The 22,928-nt window shown below is 38.4% G+C and overlaps 2 protein-coding genes across 2 annotated transcripts in view; one reads left to right on the top strand and one right to left on the bottom strand.

Annotated features, from left to right (window-relative positions):
- LOC134648772 (kinase D-interacting substrate of 220 kDa B) overlaps positions 1–9,086 on the top strand; it is a 69,537-nt gene extending 60,451 nt beyond the window's left edge. The window contains 5 exon segments of the mRNA XM_063503327.1: positions 2,442–2,544; positions 2,801–2,895; positions 5,099–5,195; positions 8,454–8,480; positions 8,483–9,086. Coding sequence (XP_063359397.1) covers positions 2,442–2,544; positions 2,801–2,895; positions 5,099–5,195; positions 8,454–8,480; positions 8,483–9,078 — 918 coding nt within the window. The 3' untranslated portion in view covers positions 9,079–9,086.
- A 1,556-nt stretch (positions 9,087–10,642) lies between these two features.
- LOC134648751 (late secretory pathway protein AVL9 homolog) lies at positions 10,643–21,687 on the bottom strand. Its single transcript, XM_063503269.1, has 8 exons — positions 21,510–21,687; positions 21,062–21,259; positions 20,507–20,723; positions 15,342–15,531; positions 13,807–14,522; positions 12,066–12,249; positions 11,056–11,417; positions 10,643–10,756 (listed from the first exon to the last, which is right to left on the bottom strand). The coding sequence occupies exons 1-7, from the start codon at positions 21,576–21,578 to the stop codon at positions 11,114–11,116; spliced, it is 1,878 nt and encodes a 625-aa protein (XP_063359339.1). The 5' UTR covers positions 21,579–21,687; the 3' UTR covers positions 10,643–10,756; positions 11,056–11,113.
- Positions 21,688–22,928: the final 1,241 nt, after the last annotated feature.

The raw sequence follows: 22,928 nt of genomic DNA, 5'->3' as shown, positions 1-22,928 counted from the left end.
AACATTTACTCATACCCTATAACCCCCAGATTTTATCTGACAAGCGACGTGCTGACATCGTTTGCACCAAAGATTCATTCCGCTCCGCAAACACACGTAAGTTTTTCTGTTTCCTCGGCTCTTTCCTTTACAATAAATTCAATCTGCTATTGAATATTTACCCAATGCCCAGTAAAGTCTGCATAAAAGCGGTACAAACGTTACTCACTGGCAAGTCGTACGAGGACACAGAAAGGCTACTAGAAATAGTTACTTAGAAGTTAAGAAAAATAGGAAAGATTTATATGTACAAAAAAAAAATTGTTAAGTACCTATGCCACCACTTAGTGTTCTAAAGAGTAGAAGATAGTCATAGTATATTAGTTAATGTTATTATTATGTAAATAATCTTTTTGTTGGTAAGCACTTCCCCACTTACACATTGACCTACAAAAAGTGCATACCTAAGACACAAGTAAATAACATTAAATACCGATAAAACAAAATATATCACGTTCTCCTTAAATACATCTACCCAACCGTCCGATAACTTTCACTCTTTAATAGCACATAACTGTTCAGATCCCGACACATCGTGTGTAAACCTTAGCCCTAATAACTGCCCAAAACTCAGTAGCACTAACAATATCAAGTACCTGGGCGTAATTATCGATCAGCATCTTAACTTTAAAGCACACATTGAGTCTCTGACAGCTAGAGTTAGAAAATTAATTTATGTTTTTAAAAACCTCAGACATGCGGCAAATCGAACTCTTATTAAATCCGTTTATCTTGCACTTTGTCAATCACTGCTAGTATATTGTATCACGTCCTGGGGAGGGGCAAACAAGACAATGATCATCGACGTAGAAAGAGCTCAGAGGGCAGTCCTTAAAGTTAGCACTTTCCGTCCCTTTCGCTATCCCACGACCCAATTGTTGTCCGAGTGTAAAGTTCTCAGCGTTCGACAGTTATTCGTCTTGAACACAGTATTAAAAAAACATTTACTCATACCCTATAACCCCCAGATTTTATCTGACAAGCGACGTGCTGACATCGTTTGCACCAAAGATTCATTCCGCTCCGCAAACACACGTAAGTTTTTCTGTTTCCTCGGCTCTTTCCTTTACAATAAATTCAATCTGCTATTGAATATTTACCCAATGCCCAGTAAAGTCTGCATAAAAGCGGTACAAACGTTACTCACTGGCAAGTCGTACGAGGACACAGAAAGGCTACTAGAAATAGTTACTTAGAAGTTAAGAAAAATAGGAAAGATTTATATGTACAAAAAAAAAATTGTTAAGTACCTATGCCACCACTTAGTGTTCTAAAGAGTAGAAGATAGTCATAGTATATTAGTTAATGTTATTATTATGTAAATAATCTTTTTGTTGGTAAGCACTTCCCCACTTACACATTGACCTACAAAAAGTGCATACCTAAGACACAAGTAAATGTTTACTTAGTTTAGGTATTGTTTTGTTTTACCATCAAATTTCCATTAGCGACAGAAAATACACATTTGTCCGGTATTTATAGTTCTTAACATGACCTTTACTTATTTTAAGTTGAATCTATGAATGTACTAGTATTTAAGCATAAATTGGATAATTACCATTGTATCAATCAAATTAGCATAAGTTTTAAATGAATAAATATTATCTAAAATATTATCTAATTCAGTGCCCCGGCATTTCTTACATTCTGAATACACCCTTTGCTCTTTTGGACAACGTAGAATCAACAACGCATAAAGCAACGAGTTTAACCTTTTGAACGCCAAACGGCGCATCCATTTGCCGTGCCACTGACGCCACGGGGGTAAAATTTAGTTTTGTGAATAAATAATGCCAACCTAAAAGTGGGGTGTTTTTCAGTAGATTTTCATCAAAAAACGATCGACGGCGAATGCCGTCTTTGGCGTCGTTGTCACGATTTTGCGTTGACGTCAATTGCCGTCTGTGGCGTTCAAAAGGTTAAAGAAACGACCCGAAGCAAGGCTCCCGCGATTCGTTTGGTACGGAGTGTACGGCATGAGCAAGGTAATTAACTGGTGGAATATGTAACTATGTACTCGTTTCGCAAACCAGTATTTTATACAACATTGTGCGTCGTTTTATTCCTTGACTCGACTAGACGCTTCTGTCACGTTCTAGCTAGCTGTCTTAGGCCCACTTGCACCATTACACTAACCCGGGGTTAACCGGTTAAACCTGGAGTTATCATGGTTACCACTGTTGCCAGTACAATTTGACACTTGGTTAACGGTTTAACCGGCTAACCCCCGGTTAGTGGAATGGTGCAAGTGGGCCTTAATTATACTTTACCACTTACATTTGAACATAGTTACCTACAATATGTTTTGTATGAAAACAATGTGTAGTATCGGCAGTCAATTGCTATACAGTCTATACTCGTGTTGGATGATCATGTATTAACAGTAAAATGTATTCCCACAGCTCATGGACCTGCCGTTCGGAGACTGGGAATTATTCAAAATGCTCATCACCAACCTACGAGAGTTGGAAGCCAACATGCCCTGCAGTGCGCCTGCTGTCACAGGTAAGCCAAAACAAATTGGACCTTATTTAAATTGTGATATAGTTCTGTATCCAATTAGCCATGTTATAGTGGCGAACGGCATCAGTGCTAAAAGAAGACAGATTATATTCTCAGAAATGTGTCGCGCGCAATTAATAAACTGTAAAATTGATGTGACTTATTTTAAATTTGTGATAGAGTTGTGCGTGCTTCCCTGCCCGTGGGCAGGCATCCGGAACTCGAAATTATATTTAATTTAATTTAATTTGTTCAACAGTTATAGCAGAAAAGAATACTGAGAGTGAACCAGACACGGTGAAACCCAGGCCCATCGAACATCAGCGTAGCCGTCCGTCCAATGTGGAAAAACAGGTACGTTTTATTGTTTTTCCATACATACACTTAGTCTAAAATCCCAAACTGTGAAGAACACATGAAATACTGTCTTCGTGACGTCTATTATGTCTTATCTCGCCCAATATGTTCCGTTGACCTGGAACGTAGCATACCTACGTTGTTCGACGACGATGACAAAAAATATATAGCTAGTAGGTGAAATTTATGGCTGACATGTCACATGATGGTGAAGACCGAAGATGACTTTAAGCACAAACGTCTTGTACATCTGCTGTAATAAAACGAACGCAACCTCAATTGTTTTGAGGAGTACCTAGCCGATGAGTGTGAAAAAAAGTCACAGCAAGCATCAGTCAGGAATGAAACCTGTAGCAAAAACTGAAATTTTGTCAAAAACCCATTGTTAGCATCTGAGGATACAATGAAATGTATATCGTGTGCACATCACTCAAAACTAGGGAATGGACTTTGCTATTTTACTTGTAATCCTTAATCCCGTCTCGTCAAACGATTTGTAGTTTAGACAGCAAGCGAAATGTATTTTACAATATTTAATATTGTAATGAATGGCAGTTTTTTGATGATGTTACCTATGTTTTACAGCCATACGCGGAATATCAGGTGATTATTAGTAGTGACTACGTTATCTTAGCACCCGTAGGTACAATGTAACACGTGCACACCATACATACAACCAGCACCTCCACTTTTGTTGTATAATATTTGGTTAGGTGTGTGTGTACAGTCGCCATCAGTGATCAGATATATCGGAGCGGATTCACAATATCTGAACACGCACTCTGATGCCCTGACAGTAGAGGCGTGTTCAGATATTTGTGAGCACCTTAGCCGCTCCGATATATCTGGTGGCGTCTGCACTTCAAGGTAGAGGAACTAAACGCGTTGACAGCCGTACGCCTGTTCATTTAAATGTCAATAATTTACTATATTTACTTAATTGTTCACTGTTATGCATATAGCCAATTTTTGTTTGCTTAAAACACATATGTCATTATATACTTTTCGGCCAGTTTTAATTTGATAAATTGCACTAACAGACAGTGTAACAAATAAATTTTGATTATACAGTCATGTTGTTAAATTGTAACGTTACCAACAAGTAAGTGTGCGTAGAAATACCTATAAAATTATGATGTTTGTTCATTTCACAATGAAAAATAAAATAAAAATTTAACCTCGTGTTATAAAATGATAGTTTATCACCTTGTCCGCCTGAATAATATTTATAATCGCGACAAGTTTTTTTCTAGCAATAATGTCCACTGAATTAAGCTCCGGGACATAGCGAAGATTTTAGGGTCACTTGTTGACTACGGAACTCGAAAAAAATATATGAAAGTAGCGTTATATTTCTTACATTTAAGTACTTTGGCGTCAGAATATGAACAGCAGAATTTACTACACAGTTGTAGGTAGGGCTAAAAATCTTTAACCAATTACTTTAGGCACTTAAGGCTCCGTTAACGATTTTAGAGCCAAAATGTAAAATTGATAGATTTAGTCGTTGAAACTGTACTCCTTTTGTTACGTAATATCTAAATAATAAGTATTGGTTTCTATTAACACGTCTTCTCATCTTGCCTTTTAATAATAAGGTCCCGAGCGTGCGACACCGGCAATATATGACGAGAAGGGGCAGTTTTTAAAAATTCATCAAAAAATTATAGTTATAAATTATAAAAAATGATGTATAAGAACAGTTTCAGGAAATGTTGTAGATTGTTTAAGTATCAAAATTACGTTGAAATTAAGTCGATTTTCACGAAAAATGTTCACTTGTTTTGAAGTAATTTCTGGTGAAAATTGATTTCGTCTAACTTTCATTTACTCTTGTTCAATATCATATAACAAAAATGTAGTCTACGCAAGTTGAAGTACAGGATATGTGTAATACACAATTACCATTTTTAGCAGTCCAAACCTTACGAAATTTACAAATAAGATCGACTAAATCAGTGCTTTACGCGCGTTTACCTAAACGTCCATCAGAAAAAAAATCATTATTAATTTAGTGAGTCAGTTTTCAAAAAAATGATCTGTACAAATGCAAGATAAGAAGACGTGCTAATAGATACCAGTACTTATTATTTCTATTACTTAACAAAAGGTGCACAATTTCATCGACTAAATCTATCAATTTTACATTTTTGCAACTAAAATCGATACCGGCCTCTTAACACAGTGTCTCTGTCGGCAGGTGACGCTGGAAGAGCAGATGATCTGCGGCGCGCTGCAAACGCTAAACGAGGAAGCCCTGGAGGACGTGCTTCAGTCCGAGCCCCCCTCCCACCCAGGTGAGCCCCTCACCACCATTCGCGAACAGTGCCTCGCCGCAGAGCCCCCCGCCGATGACGACGAACCGCAAGACGTCGTCATCACGGTCCACGATGACGTCTTCATGTGAATCTGGCTTTGCATCTAGATATACTGATGGTCAGAATATAAAAGATGTGATTTGTAGGCATTGACGTATTATATCTAAGGACGGGCTAATGGGGCACTAAAATGGTACTAGTTCAGCGGTGTTATAGTTTGTAGCTTTCTAGTAGACCCCGAAGGCTTATCCTATTGTCTATTGTTCAGTAAAACCGCACGTGCTACTTACCTGCAAAAAAGGGTCCTAATTATTCTATTTGGCACCTGAGCGCGGGCTAGTCCAACGCTCAAAAAACCAGTGTAGGTGCGCTCTCCGATAACGCGCCTTTGTTACGCATCTCGATGACACATTTTAGACTGGTTCTGTAGCGTTCGACTCGCCGGCACTCAGTAACCGAAGTACTGATTTTTTATGCAGGTGGTTGTGGCACGTGGCACGAGCGGTTTTTCTTAACAATAGACAATAGGATTAGCCTTCGGGGTCTACAAGACTGCAAGACGTCGTCATCACGGTCCACGATGACGTCTTCATGTGAATCTGGCTTTGCATTAGGGTGGGTCATTTTTACTTTTTTTTTTTAATTTATTACGGGGCACAGTTAAAAAAAGGTGCCATTTGGTAATTAATTATTGCACGTATTTTTATTTTATTTTTAGCTTTAATTTTACTGCCTCCGGATTTTAGTTAAAATTTTTGTTAAATGTATGGACATTGTGAAAAAAAATATGTTTCTTTTTTTTGAGTACTTTTTTATTTATTTATGGCTCTGAACCTTTACCATGCTATTTCGAGCTAATAATGGTGTAACTTTTTAGCTAAAGTTTGAATAAAGAGACGATACATAAATATACTCCGCCATACATACAGACCATACAAAATATAACAATATTTATATGAAAACTTTGAAATAGATCCGGAGGCAGAAAATGAATTTCGATTACAGAATAATTTGAAACACTGTTTATTGGCATTATTACACAACTTTTTGTAACTGTGCGCAAAGGATAACTAATACTTTTTTTTCTCCATACACAAGTGACCCACCCTACTTTGCATCTAGATATACTAATGGTCAGAATATAAAAGATGTGATTTGTAGGCATTGACGTATTATATCTAAGGACGGGCTAATGGTGCACTAGAATGGTACTAGTTCAGCGGTGTTACGAATTCCAGCCAATCGTGCAGTCTAACGCAACTAGTTGCGACCAATCGCGTAATGCGAACTCGTCAACCAATAGCGCGCGTGATGCGAACTCATCAACCAATCCCGTTGTAGCGATTTCACACCGCTGTACTGGCCCCTGTCATGCCTCATTATTATTGCCCGTAAAGCCAGTCCCTAGATATATACATATGTCAATGTTTGTAGGTATTTTTGCAGTAGGTAGGTGGAAATTAGGCATTCATGGGCGTTATTTGCTTAAGTATGCGTGTTTACAAATTGAAACGCACACACAACAATCAGAACGTTCGGTTGTAATGTTATTGTTATTAAACTTAATTGTTATTCGTTTTGTAGTTAATTGATAGGTACTCATTGTTAAAATCTAGTTTCGTTTGAAAATAATGTTACGATAGCATCTCTTGCATTCTGACATCAATGGTAAAACTACCGAATTTATCAAGATAATGCATGGTTTTCGGTTCAAGAGTTTTAATCGTGTTGTAACCTAACTTGCATTTAGCACAATAATATAATTATGTTGGAGCATTGGAGTCGGAACTGTGTGAATATTGCAAAACTCGGAAATTCCTCATTTTAATTTCGCCTGTCTCGAGTTGATTTAGTATTCATTAGTAACTACATCAATGCTTTGATATTTGTTTTGTGCATTAGATAATTATCTCGATCTATTGCGACAGGAAATAAAAAGTAGCCGGACTACTTTTTTACTGTCTGTGGTAGATAGAGATCATGAAAAGACAATAGTGTTTATGTAGACAATTCAAATAACTTATATTATAACAATTTTAGTGTAGTTAGATCAATTCCACTGACTTATTCCAGATATTCCAGTATTAAGATATGATTTGTGATAAAAGTATTTATATAACCTTAAGTATACAATTTTCCTATTATTTGCTTACATAAATAAACGTAGTTTATTAAAGTATCGATCATTCCTAAAATTTAATTTGAATATACTGTTTAAATGTACGTAGGTATTAATTTAGCACTTTTAAAAAGTGGACTTAATAAATGACTTTAGACACGCCCTAAAATAAAAGGCCAATCTGAGGGCTTTATGTACTTATTATTCAGATGTTAAAATGCTCCAACCCCTATAATTTACATTTCTAAACGTGTCGTAGGCTCGAATATGTGATGCATATTGAATAAAGACAAAATGTGCCTATCATTTCCTAGTTATATGGTATATAATACAATATATTGTAAAGCAATTTAACTAAGTTATAATTTATGTGAAAACGCCATATTAGTTTAGGGTAATGTTATTTGTTATTGTTAGCTTATAATACTTGAAACTATCCTTCATAAAAGATATAGGATTGATCAACAATTCAACATTTTTTAAAACACAATTCTCGCGAGGACTGTACCATAAATAAAAAAAATGTTCAGTAACTCTTTTTTTTAATTTGTATAACATTTTATATTTAACGTAAGTTTCTATACATATCTTAGACCTGCGACCCAAAACTTAATAGGTATATGTACTCGTACGATAGAATGTTGTTATAGTAGGTTTAGATTTGCCACAGGTTTAAATGTGATAGAGATAGAGTCATACGATTTTCTTAATGTCAGTTTCTCGTTCACTAATCGCACGAAGAACACGAAGTAACAATACCATTCCCGAGATGTTTTTCACAGTGAGATAATAAATATACAAAAGTTTGAAGCTTTGTTTGATTTCAGTCCCGTAGAGTTTAGGTGATCCTAGGTCGCTTCGAGCCGCGCAGATCTACGAGTTCGGAGCGACGGCCCCAGGTGAATCTGGTCTCCCTCTCAGCCATACAAACGAAACATCCAAAATCTGCCATTGAAATTTGAACCTAAATTGTAGGAAATAGAGTTGATTTTGCGTTGTTTGAAAATAAAAAGCAAAAGCGCCCTCGTCGCCGGCGCACTACACCCGCGCTGTCCTGTTACAGACGAGGCGTCGCTGCAGCCGGGCGGGCGGCTGCGGGCGGGCGGCGCCTCGTGGAGCGGCTCCGCGCCCGCCTCGCCCGGCGCCACCCCGCGCGCCGCCTCGCTCCGGGGCCGCGACCGCCGCCCGCCGCCCGCCGTCACCTTCAACGTCGAGAACGAGGACGACTCCGACGACGGCCGCCCCATCACCTTCAGCGCGCGCGGCGGCGACCGCCCCGTCTCGCTGCTCCTCGCCCGCCACGACGACGGGAGGGTGAGCTCGGCGGAGAGGCTGACGCGGCTGAAGGACAAGATAATGTCGCGCGAGCGGAGCCCGGCGCGCGAGCGGGCCGGCAGCGACGACGAGTCGGCGCCGCTCGTCGCCCCGGGCGGCCGCGCCTCGTGCGGCGACCGCGCGGCCAGCACGGACCTGTCGCCGCGCTCCGACGTGACGGAGCTGGAGTCGCCGCGCGCGGGCGCCACGCCGTTCGACCTGCTGCCCGAGGGCAAGGGCGACGCGGAGCCGGGCGCGGCGCCGGCTCGGCTGGCGCGCGCGGACAGCGGCTCGGAGTACAACATGGTGGAGCCCTACAACATGCGGCTGCTGGCGCGCGGCGCGTCGGACGCGCGCGCGCTGTGGCGGCAGGACGCGCTGGACGCGGGCCCGCCCTGGCCGTGGGACGAGCCCGACTCGGCCGTGTGAGCCCCGGGGCGCCGTGCGAGCCCCGGCGGACCCTGACTCTCGAGAGAGACCGACGATGATGAGGCTCTCGACTCCGCCTTGCCGGTGGTAGGGCTCGAGCGCCGCGCCGAGTGACGCCGACTTTATTCCATTATCGTATGTCAAACGTAGTTAGATTCTGACTTCCTCGACTTAGATTAATTCTAGCATTCTAGCTAATATGAACGAGTTCCGAATCGTAATTGAGTACTTAATGTCACAAGAGATTAGACGAATTATATCGCATTTAAATGACTACCCAGAATTGTGATATTATACCCGTAAGGATATTAAAAATATATTCGCTGTCGATCGAAATCCTAGGTAGTTTTATTTTCCTAACCCTTAAGGTAGGTTCAATAAAACACTCTTAAATAACTTATTTTTATATTAACGTGTCACAGCTATAAAACAGGTATGCGTATATTTTTGAAAGTATATAACCTGAAACCGAACATCAAAATAAAACAATATAAATATATAAGTAGGTCAGGGAAGTACAAATTAACAGAATTATTCCCCGCTTCGGGGGTTTCCTTCGTTGAGTACATAGAGAGCTTCCTTGCCGATTTCATTGATTATAATTATAAATAAACAACGCAAAAAAAGTGATTAAGTAATAGCATCTTAACATTATTTATTTCGATTTCACCGTAACATTTCACACTGACGTCTAAAATAATAATCTATTATAATATCAACAACATACTAAAACTATCAGTGTTTTTAGAGATCACAAATCGTATCAAAGTTGAAGTACCAGTAATTATTATCAACATTTTTACAATACCTGTGCCATGTTAAAGATATTTCAAAATATTCATATAAATTTTAATAGACAATGCAAATATAAACTCCAGTGAACTTCGTATCATGAATATTCAAGGAATTTTTAGAATTTTTGAATACAAATCGAGAAATATTTTAAGCCTATAATCATTATAGTACAATATGTAATAATTACTGATTGAGTTTTTCTTTGAACATTTTCCAAATTTGCAAGAATTTTCGTGCGTATTTGAAAATCACATTGCGCTTACAAGGAAAGCAGCTATTCGAGCGAAAAAATATGATCACACACAACAAAAAAGACATATACATACAGGTAGGTTTGAATAAATTATACATACATTATTTGAAAACTATTACATATAATAATAGCATTTCATTCATGAAAGCGTAACTACACAACATAGAAAAAAGTTGCCAGTCTATTTCTTCGATCAAATAGTCTGCTTACGACTATATCTATTAGGTATACGATTATCTCCTCGAATATACCAAACTAGCTTTTGCCAGCGACTTTGTCTGCGTGGAGTTGGTAATTTGGGCAGCTTATTTTTACTCAATCTGCTTTTTATCGATTTCCCATACAAATTTCTACACCCCTTCTCACCCCCTTAAAGGGTGATTTCTGGGATAAAAACTACCCTATATCCTTCCCCGGGACTCAAACTATCTCCATACCAAATTACAACTAAATCGGTTTAGCGGTTTAAGCGTGAAGAGGTAACAGACAGACAGACAGACACACTTTCGCATTTATAATATTAGTATGGATATCACTGTAAAAAAATCTAATGGCCACCATCGCTACAACTCGACGGCCGGATACACCGTTACAAGGAACATACTACACGGAATTATATTTACAATAGACCTAATCATAGAGAAAAAAATACATAGAGTGCTCACTCCATACATCAGTTTTAGTACCAAAAAGACTATTAGCATCTAGCATCGAGTAGCGGAACTATCAGTACTGCTACTTGACAATAGATGTAGCACCGACCGGAAAGTCTTATGCTGTTGAGATAAGACTTTCCGGTCGGTGCTACATCTATTGTCAAGTAGCAGTACTGATAGTTCCGCTACTCGATGCTAGATGTAGACACTGAAATTAATAGTCTAAACTGATGTATGAAGTGAGCACTCTTGTCTTACTTATTTCTCTATGACCTAATTTAGATATCTAGAATACTACGAAGCGACAATCAAAACGTACGTACGCGTCCGATTATACGACCTGTATTTTATTGAGGGCGGTGGAGGTTTCCTCTATGGATTTGTCGGGAGGGTCGGGCGTGTCGGCGCGCTCGTCCCTCCTGTTGTCTCCGGCGGGGTCGGCGTGCTCGGCGAGCTCGGGGTCGGCGTCGGCGTGGAGCGGCGGCGGCGCGGTGAGCGCGCTCCACCAGCCCGAGAGCGCGCCGCGCGCCTGCGACAGCGCGCCGCCGACGGCGCGCGACGTGGTGGCCACGGCGCGGCCCGTACTCGCCACCGCCGCCGTCACCTTGCGCCCGCCCTCGCTCGTCGACATGGAGCTAAAGATGGATAAGTATGCTAAATTGTCAGATGAAAAAAAAACAGTCTACACCTATATGGCAAAAATGTCACACGCAACGTAGTGATTATATTCTCTTTGCACGCAACTATAACTGGCTATAACAAAACGCTAGATCTGCTACACATCGGCGGGTATATTTGCTAGGACAGCAGATACCATGTGATCTGCGAGGTGAATAATGAACCACTATAAAACTGTAATTTTTGTAATGACATTATTGTCTGTATCTTAGCCTAAGACATGATTGTTTTGAAGAATAAATATTAGCTTTAATAGTTTTATTGTAATTATTAATCATTAGTCGTCAATCATTTTAATCATGTACAAATTAATTCAATAGTTTTCGTAATTTACAATTAAAAACGGATATCTGTTGCAAAACTCGTGTAAAGATGACATTGTGCCTATTTCCATTTTAAGCTATAAAACTACCTACCTCTAAATAACGAAAATAAATGTCTGTTTCATATATTTCGGCTGGGGACAGCCAAGTATTTTTGCGTTTCCACGTTTGCCATCCCATAGTAAAAATTATTGACCTAAATATTCAACTCTCAAAGAGCTTGAAATTACAAAATCATCGTAGGCACTGTAAAAAATTAATTAATTAAATAGGTGCACTTACTGCGCGATTTTAAGCTTCATATCAGCCACGGATAGCTGCCCGGCGAACGGATGGATCGGCGCGAGGTTAGCGAACGCCTCGACGTCACCGTTGTTGGTCGTCTTCAGCCACTGCTGGTACGCCGGTGTGGCTTTGAACGCCGACATGAATTGAGCATTGTACGGGTCGATTTCCCGACTACCCTCTGTAAATAAAAACTTTTGTTAATAATAGTGCGTTGGTCTTTTTGAAATTGTCATTCTGCCCATGAGCTCCGTGACACAGGAGACAAAACTAATACAACGTTGCTAACTGCTGCGTAATACTACAATATTCCTATAAAGCTATCCTGAAGGTAATTAGTCTGTTAACCTTTTCCACGCCGTGTCAAACACAAAAGCTGTCACTCAAACGCCACATCATTGAAGTGTCAAAACTGAAGTTGAACGTTATGTATATGTCGTAGTCAGATTGTATAATCCGCCGTATTACATTACGGCTAGCCGTTTTACAAAACAGGGGCGTTTTGAAATGCAGCGGTTCGACGATTAGCCGGATTGTCATTGCGATACGTTCTTCAATAAGGCGGCCTACGTTTAGCCGCATCGTATCTACTATTTAGATTGTAGAGTGACCAGTTCTTTCGGTCGTCTACGTAACGGAGTTTGACAATGTTTGCAATTTAATTTATTTTTACCATGGTCCCACCGCACTACATGTGTTTCTTTTCCAAAACATTTCCTTTACAACTTAAATAGACGGAGCCCCGCAAGCGGGGCTCCTATTTCTGGGCGGTTTACCCTTCGGGCATCTGAAGCTACCTAACGAACCTAACCTACTTACCTAACTACGCTTTTTTCCCCAAAGTGTAATGTTTTCACGGACGTCTCACTAAATCAATAGGTAGGTAGGTTAGGTTCGTTAGGTAGCTTCAGATGCCCGAAGGGCAAACCGCTCAGAAATAGGAGCCCCGCGAAGCGGGGCTCCGTCTAGTTAAGTTGCGAAGGAAATGTTTTTTTATAAAGAAACAGTCCGTCGAACTCCAGATTTGATGGACACCCCAGCGTTTTTCATAGTTTGTTGTTGTTATGTCAGGCAGCGCCACGAGTGTTAAAAATGGGAACTAAAAACTGTCAAAGCGGCGGCTAATGACTCGCTGTATTACATTACGGCTAGCCGTGTTGAAGAACGTATGGCGCCGAATACATTCCGGCGGATTTTCATTCAGCCGCATTCAATCCGGCTAATCGTCGAACCGCCGCATTTCAAAACGCTCCTGTTTTGTAAAACGGCTAGCCGTAATGTAATGCGGCGGATTATACGATCCGACTGCGACATATAGGTATGCACGCATAGATTAGTATATGTTATTATGCACGTAGGTCATTGTTGCCCTGTGGTCTGTGACCGATTAATCGGTCTTTGGCGTCTAAAAGGTTAAGTTAGTTTTTACTGCTGAACATCATGGCTTTTTAAACGCGCAGATATCGCAAACTAAGATTGTTATTGTTATTGCGTATTAGCAGGAGATTGGTAAACTAAACAGGCAGAATTTGAATTCAGGATAATTATCCCAACAACAATTTTTATAGCGTGATTCAGAAATTTTGAATAATAAAACAGCGCCATCTAGCAGGAGATTGACAAAATAAACAGGCATAATTTGAATTTGGGGTCTTTTGACTGAATTTTAGCACACAAACCATAGTAAATTTAACATGCAATTTGGTAGTATACAGAAAATCGACAAGTTTTAAATTACCTGGCAGTAAAGATGTCCTTAAGAGGTAAATTAAGTAGCTGGCAAATTGGTCTCGTATCCACGCGTCGCCCTGCGAAGCGCCGTGCCGCACCACGTGGTCAGCAAACCTCAGGTCTTCCGTCCCGAGCGCCAGCTGTCTTCGCAGCATCAAATCCCCTGTCTCTATCCTCATCTCATTCAGCTCTACGAGCACATCGAACAACTGACGTTTCTGCTTAAATAAAACATTAGACGCACCCACCACGAAACCCTGTACGGCTGGATCTGACAAAAGATCTAAGTACTGTAAAGATAAGTATGGTAGACAGAGATAACCATCCTCGAATAGTGATAATGGAAGCCCGCACTCAGTTTGGTCAATCTGACTTGTTAAGTTGTACAAGCCATCAACGCTCATATCTCTAGCCATAGTTGGGCTTTGCTGGGCTTCGACTAGTGGTTTTTGAGTTTTGTACTTTTCCCCAACGCTGTGGCATTTGTCTCTGCTAGTTAAGTCTTGTCTGTCAACATCTGCTAGTAGCGTTTCATCAAAGCTCTGCCGGCTAACTCTATCCTTTTCTTCCATTAAATTTCCAGATTCTTTAGGCGTAAGTTCGTCATCTATTTGAGTTGAACCGTTTATGTACGGCTCGTTCACGATGTCGGTTGCGGTGTCAACAATGTCCTCCGATTTGTTATCTAGTGCCATAGGGATGGGAGATAATGGCCTGGACAATCTGTAAAGATAAGAGCGGCTGATAAATTTTAAGTAATTTAAAAACAAACATTGAAAATGACGCAATTGTTTGAGTTACGGCATGAGTAAATGACGCAATAAATTTTGAATTGTACACCTTTACAAGAACTATCACCACTTTAAAAATATTCACAAGCTTTTCGACTTTAAATTATCCTAGCAAACGTAGATGGGCACTATTCCTGGCCTATTTTCAGTAATTCACGTTCACGGAGCCACAAGCCATTTTTAGGGTTCCGTACCCAAAGGGTAAAAACGGGACCTTATTACTAAGACTCCGCTGTCCGTCCGTCCGTCCGTCCGTCTGTCACCAGGCTGTATCTCACGAACCGTGATAGCTAGACAGTTGAAATTTTCACAGATGATGTATTTCTGTTGCCGCTATAACAACAAATACTAAAAACAGAATAAAATAAAGATTTAAGTGGGGCTCCCAACAAACGTGATTTTTGACCGAAGTTAAGCAACGTCGGGCGGGGTCAGTACTTGGATGGGTGACCGTTTTTTTGCTTGTATTGCTCTATTTTTTGTTGATGGTGCGGAACCCTCCGTGCGCGAGTCCGACTCGCACTTGTCCGGTTTTTTTAAGTTTAAGGGCCATTTGTACCAAACGGTCTGCAGTCTAAAATTATATTATGAAGTTATTTAATCTACACAGTTAAGTTAATCTAGTCTGTTGATTGTGGTTAGTGCAACTGAGCCTAATGGGTTGTTTGCCGTATGAAAACAATTTAGATATCGCATTATGTGACCCAGCGTGATTGCACACTGCTGCATAATCCGGGTAGTCGATACTCACACGACATTAGCGGCTTTGCCCAGCCCGTGCTCCAGGCAGCGCGGCAGCAGCGACACCAGCGTGAGCAGCGCGGCCGACAGCGGCCCGGCCGGCGCGCCGTACACCAGCACCCGCCGCCGGAGAAGCAGCAGCTTGAACAGAAGCAGCGCCTTGTGCCGCCACGACTCCACTAGCCGGAGGACTGATAAACCTACAAACATACACTTATTAGTCTTATTACTAACCCCCTTATTCATAAACGTCTGCTAAGTTAATCAGCTGATGATCGTCGTTTGTCCCTATCTATGGCATAACGACAAATACGGACAAACGACGATCATCAACTGATTAAGTTAGCAACCGTTTATGAATAACGCCATAAGAGTGGTGGCCCCAAGATTGTTTGAGGTGTTTTGCTTGGGGCATAATCCTTTGGGGAGTTTAGGTTTTCAACACTGTTGCACCCCTGCTAAAACGGCAATAATGCAAAATATTGTAGCTGCAGATTTTAAAGTTTTAGATGGAGACAAAGGCACTATCCTCCTAAGGCCCAAGGTCCTACCTATAGTACCTATTCAGTTCGATGTAATTTAAACCATGCTCAACTGGAACAGAGTAGCTTTTGCTTTTTTCGTTAAATTTTCAAACAACGCAAAATCAACTCTATTTCCTACAATTTAGGTTCAAATTTCAGTGGCAAATTTTGGATGTTTCGTTTGTATGGCTGGGCCTTAGGAGGCACATTATACATTTTCTGGTAACTGAATTTCCAAATCTGGACAAACTTCGTTGCCACATAATGTACATGGTCAATTAGGACAGCTGCTAGTAGGATTTGCTAAAACATTTTCCTTAATATGGCAAAAGAAAGTGAAAATCACAACACATACCATGAATTAATGACTGCTACAACAAATGTAGGTATGGATAAGTTTTTAGTTGTTAAGCTGCAAACATTTTAGTGAAGATAACACATAAATGAAGTACCTACCTCATAGAGGTTTGTCTAGTTTCATGAATTTGGATATGTTTTAATAAAGTAATATTTCTGTATTTGGAGTGTATAAACAGATTAGATAGGTATATATATAATTTTTTCTACTCCAGCACTTAAATGTGTCAATTAAATGACTGACAGTGATATCTAAAGCAATGTCATTTGAATGATTTGTCTATAGGCTCATAAGATGACTGGTAGCAGTCATCTTATGAGTATAATACAACTGCTTTATTTTTTTTAAAGATACAAGTTCCGATCATCTTGATTGAAAGAGGTATGTTTTCATTTACAATAATAACTCTTTTTTTTTTTTAAATAATAACTCAATTTTTTTTAAATAATAACTCTTTTTTTTTAATAATAACTCTTTTTTTTTGCTGCAGCTGTCATAGAAAAAGTAATGTATGCAACAGCTCATAATTGGTTCTTAAAATTCTCGGGTCTTTTTTTACAAAACTCGACTACGTCTCGTTTTGTAACTTCGACCCTTGAATTTTAAGAACCCTTATTATATCACTGTTGCATAAACTACTAATACAATATAGTCAGATTATACAAAATAGATATTCATGCAATGTTATCAGAAAACATTCCATATCCAACCATGCTTGAATCACATTAGTCATTACACTCATTACTGTCCTAACCTACTTGTTGAAATTATGAGTCATAACTGTAAAAAATGTGAATTACCATTTACATCTAGTTTGTATGCCTTTAAGTATGTTAGTATATTCAATATGAGTCACAGTCTGAAATGGAATTGAGACTACAGTCGAGAACAAAAAACTTTCCTGTAACTGCGGCCTCGCGACTAGCGGTGGTCTTGCACACTGCCAGAGTTCAAGCAGTGAAGTTGTTTAATAAGTTGCCTATCGAGTTCAAATCTATAACATGTCATAAGAAATTCAAATCGAAGCTAAAAGTATATTTTTGTTAGAAAAAAATTACTATAGTGTTGATCAGTTTTAAGTAAATATTATTATTCAATGTTAAATTATGGACTAATTTTATTGGTTTTTGACATATTGTAATTTTATCGTTCTATGTATTTTAATTAGTTTTAAAAATAGGCTCAATTATGTATTATGACTTAGTATTATTGTAAAATTTTAAATGAATATTTGTAAATTGTAAATAGGCATGATTTATTTAGATAATAATGTAACATTCAGACACAATTGTATTATTGTTTATGAATAATGAAATGAAATGAATTAGGTACTTTAACAAAAAACTTTAGCTACTTGCTACACAAAATTAACAAACCCCTTTTAACTATGATATTTTAAAAACTTAGGTGGTTACGCATTTAACATGAGAGACTGAAGGGTATATTAACCCTATGTATGCCCTTGTCAAAAATTTGCAATCTAATTAATAACCTTGAAATTGTGAATTACAGTCCAAATTGTGTGTGACGTTTATGGGACATGGCCAGTGATCGGCACGACCCGTGACGCACCGCGGGATTGCGAGCAGAAATCATAATATGGACATGATTAGATTATAACATAACTCCGTGATTTTGTTAAATAGAATAATTTTATTGTATGATATATATTTGCAAATATACGATAAAGTGTTAAATAAGCTTATAAAATGTATAATTAATTATTAAATAAAAAATTGATATATTACTATGTGATTATATACCTATTTTGAACTTGATGTCGTTTTATTTAATGGTAAAAATCATTCATCTTCCTGTGTGGAATACCTGTATGTACTACAATCGGAAATACTGACTTCCTAAAAAGACCAAAATCTCGGGGCATATCCATGTTCACATAATGATTGAGGTCATTGACACCGTGCGACACGGGTCGTGCCGATCACTGGACATGGCATACAAAAGGTTAATAATAAATTAAATCGGATTATCTTATTCCAGATTTCTGTAAAGTTTGTAATACACAAGTAATTCTCTGGTATGTTTTAGTGTATTAGATGGTGCTGTTATATATTAATAATCTGTTTTATAAATATAAAATAGTGGCAAAGAGGGTTATCCAAGAGTACCCAATTCAAGGAATTATAGGAGGGCACAGTGTGTAATTTTGGCTTGGTTGCGGTCATGTGTGGTTTATGTATTTAATTGATAGCTGTTACTATTTTAGAGGTTTGACAAAGACACCGAAGTTTTTTTTATAATTATTTTCGGAGTTATTGTGATTTGCGAGAAAAACCCATAGAAACCATAAAAATGCATTTTTTATTTTCAGGTGCATTATATGCAAATAAATAAAATATGTTCTCATAAAACAAGTTTGTAGCCATAACTCTGCAAAAAAACTGCATAAAAAACACGGTATATTAAGACACAATTAAAGTTTTTACCAAATAGGAAAAATATTTTTTTGTGGGACAGTGCCCTAATGGTCGCATTTTATTTTTTAATGGATTGAATGTACACATAATAACATAGTTGTATATTAAATGCCAGCTCATAAAAATGAAGGGGTGACGAGATATTAATTTTTAAAATTTTTGTTTAGGGTTGTCACTAACTTTTCTATGGAAATTTAATTATCATGTTCAGTCATATTCATTGATTCTGCTCATAAATAACATCGTTAATTTTGGTTTATTATATTACTTTTATCATTAAATCACTCATAACTTTTATTTTTTAAGCTTTAATGCACGGACTTAGCCCATTGCACGCCTGGATAAGAATATTCGATTTTTTATTACATTTAGGCTATAAAAATCACCCTGCTGTTCAAAAGTGGAGAGTAGCTAAAAATCGCCACAAGCTCGTTTTGTGGAAGAAAGAAAAAAACAAATCCAAAATGATATCAGACAGAAAATGGGTTTGTTGGTTGACGTAGTTCGGCCCAACTCAGGAACAACTAATGATGGTAATACTGCCCGTACTGCTTTATCAGAATCAAATCGAAAGACCTTTGCCAATATTTTAGGACTCGAAGAATGGCTTCTTGACGACCTACATACTATTCTAGTGGCATTGTCATGTGGTTTGGAAATAGATTCTATGAAATTTCAGGTATTTTGTAACAATTTGGCTAGCAAATACGTCAAAAAATATGGCTGGTACAATATGACCGTCACGGTTCATAAAATACTAATACATGGTGCGAAAATCATAGAATCTATTTCCATACCAATTGGAATGCTCTCAGAACAAGCCGGTGAATCAAGGAACAAATTTTGGCGTTATGATCGAGAGCACCATACACGCAAATTAGACCGCAAAACCACTGTCCTTGACTTGTTTCACCGAGCTTTAGAGTCATCTGACCCTCTTTTGTCGACTATGTCTGTTGGCGATAGACAAAGAAAACGAAAACATTCTGCCATTCCAGAAAAAGTTCTGCAACTTTTAAGACCCACCATGGATAACGTACGTATCCATGACGACTCGTCACCGCAAATTGAGGATACTTGTAGTGAATTTGAACGGGACACTGACGATAACGAAGATAACAACATCGTATTATCATCTGAAGAGTTGTATTGTGATGATTGATGATGATTGGTCATTAAGCTAAATTTCAGCTAAATCAGTTCAGCCGTTCTTGTGTGATCGAGCAACAAACATCAAAACATACAAGCTTTCACATTTATAATCTTAATAGGATTTATTTTTGTAGTTAGTTTTGGACAACCCTATTTCCATAGAAATTTCTAAAATACTTAGAAACGCTATATCTCTCTACCCCTTCCATTGTCGTGTGTAATTTTTTAGGACACAATAAACAACAATATTGTTCATATTTATAATGAAGAATAAAATGCGACCAACACAAGGTTAAATTAAAAATCAATAATAAGTGAAAATAAGAAAATTTTAAATAATTCTCATAATACTACAGTTACATTTCCTATTTTTTTTTATACGAATAGATCATGCATTGTTACGTTACATAAGGTACTAACAATAATAGAAACAATTATATTTTAGGAGAAAAAAAACTTATTATTTTACCTTAAGGTTGTTGACCTTTCACAAAAAAAAATATTACTACAAAAGTATACAGAAATTTACTGTCAGATTTTTTATCAGTTGTTGGCCATATCAAGCTCTTTCGAATAAACATATAAACTCCACTTGGCCGCATCCAGGCCAAAATTACACACTGTGGAGGGACCATAGCCCTCCCCCAGTTCGCACAGTTTCACTGTTGTTTGTAATCAAATATAATAACCAAGGTGATATTACCTTCTAGTGTTTGATCAATCTGAACAGGGCAGCTGTTGAGGTGTGTGTATGCATCTTCCAGAAGCTTGGTCTGTGAGAAGTCTCCCTGCAGGAACCATGCTCTGACTACCAGCTCCATCTTCACCGCCAGCCTTCCAAACAGGGGCCACTGGCACACAACACAGACACTCTTTTGAACTGAACTTCTTGTCATGTCCTCTGTTTTTTGTACCACTTGCTGAAACAATTGTATCACATTATTTGGACATCTTACTAGATATATTATCTTACTAGATAGTATTATACAACTGTAAGAAGGAACATATTATAAGAAATCTTCCCAAAAATTTCAAATATGTAACATGCTAAACTGCTACTACTAGTGTAACCTTCTCTTTTATTAATTAGATGTACACCAATTACAATTAAGTTTATTAATATACAGCTTTAGAGTACAAAATCAGTACAAATGTCATGTACATAACATATAGAATTCAAATTAAAAACTTATTTGTTTTTTTCATTGATGAGTATCATAATCAGACTGTGTGCTAAAATATCAGGAATTAATAATACCTCTATTGGGATTTGCCGGAAACAGGATATTGCATACACAGTATGCGCAGGCTCAGTTAGCCCTGGTAGGTGGAAAAATATAGTATCAGATAGGTAATTATGAGAACCGTCGGGCAATGCCAATGCTGGAAGATGCCGCCATGCCGAGGGCAGCTCAGTGGGCCGGCCAGGGACCAACTCGGGGTAACAGTGCTCCACCTACAAAATTAAATATATCCTTACATCCTGATGATTACTTTGCATTGAACTTAAAATCCAGTAAACTAGACTAACTACGAAACGCTCCGGCATAAAGCTTGACGCTTGGAAGATACAGACATTGATCGCGAAGGCTGCGATTTTAGCAAGTCTGAGCTTGAATTTTATTAATATTTAATAAGCAGTCCTTAAAAAATGTCATAGTAGTAAAAACATTATTGATTAATAAACACTCGACGCCTACACTTACCTGGCAGCCTTTTTTATGGTGAAAACCCACAACTATTATATTGAGCACTGGCTCATTTATATAAGACATGATGTTGTATTTTATTTTATGGGGATTTGATGATCAGGGCATTTTCAGACGGATTTTTTTACAAAAACAACGAATTTAGTACTCGTCGCACAATCAAAGAATGACAGCACAGCACAGACAACTTTTTTTAGTTTTTTTGCACAGACAATAAATCAGTGTTGCCGGTTAAGGTCGTGACTTGTTAAAGCGATTATTACACTGTCCAGCATGTCATCGCTAGTGGTTTGCAAAAGAGTAGTATCCCATCAAAACTTGGAGGATACAACTAAACGGAGTAGCCATTAACAGGCTTTCCCCTCTGTCGAAAATAGGCGGCCAACGGTCATACACAATGTATGAACTGACGTTTATCTGACATGGCTATTTTTACGTTACGCATACATTTGACGTTCCCCTCCCCCGCAAAAATCGGCAGACTGTTTTGTACAGAAACTTACAGACAAGGCGTCTCCGTTTGATTATATCCTCTAAGCAATGTCTAAGCATCAAGAACATTACATGTAAAAAGGTGCAAGTCTCGCAACGCTTTTACTACAAAAAAGTTTTGAGATGTAATGTGAAACCAAGTCGGTTATTTTAATCAGTGCCAGGGGGTGTTAAAACCGTATCAATAAGATATCTTTAATTTGTAATACATATAATGACTTGGCCATCGCACGGCTGCATAATGACAAAAGATGAACCTTCACCTATTAAAATAATTGAACATAACGCTAGCGCTAATTGCAGTTTGAGCATTACACATATTTACGGTACGAGTAAAGCATTATGTGCGATTGCCAAGTCATTATATGTATTACAAATTAAAGATATCTTATTGATACGGTTTTAACATCCCCCTGGCACTGATTAAAATAACCGACTTGGTTTCACATTACATCTCAAAACTTTTTTGTAGTAAAAAGCGTTGCGAGACTTGCACCTTTTTACATGTAATGTTTTTGATGGGATCTCATCTCTTTTTGTAGGCAGTCCTTCTTTTCGGGTACTCATACCCATATTATGTATACACATATCATAACTAAAGCTGGTCAACCAAATCTTGTCAGTAAAAAAGGCGCGAAATTCAAATTTTCTATGTGACGATATCCCTTCGCGCCTACATTTTTCAAATTTGCCGCTTTTTTCTATTGTCAAGATCTGGTCGACCAAGTATATACTGAAAAATCGTAATTAGATTCCAAAAAAAGTATGACAACTTTTTACTAGCGCGTCTTGTATTTATACTTGATCAAGCAGATCTGGTCAATAGAAAAAGGCGGCAAATTAGAAAAATGTAGGCGCGAAGCGATATCGTCCCATAGAAAATTTGAATTTCGCGCCTTTTTTTACTGACAAGATTTGCTTGAC

Source organism: Cydia amplana, chromosome 6 (genome assembly GCF_948474715.1).
Source record: "Cydia amplana chromosome 6, ilCydAmpl1.1, whole genome shotgun sequence".
In the NCBI taxonomy this organism is placed as follows: Eukaryota; Metazoa; Arthropoda; class Insecta; order Lepidoptera; family Tortricidae; genus Cydia; species Cydia amplana.
Note: the sequence above shows the minus strand (reverse complement) of the source record. Positions and strands in the feature narration are given on the sequence as shown.

Excerpts from the sequence above, each read along its gene's own strand:
- LOC134648751 (XM_063503269.1), bottom strand. The coding sequence starts at position 21,578 with ATGTCTTATATAAATGAGCCAGTGCTCAATATAATAGTTGTGGGTTTT. Across the intron at positions 15,532-20,506 it reads GATTGATCAAACACTAGAAG|GTTTATCAGTCCTCCGGCTA; the intron begins GTAATATCACCT and ends GTATGTTTGTAG. Across the intron at positions 12,250-13,806 it reads AAGGACATCTTTACTGCCAG|AGGGTAGTCGGGAAATCGAC; the intron begins GTAATTTAAAAC and ends TTTTATTTACAG.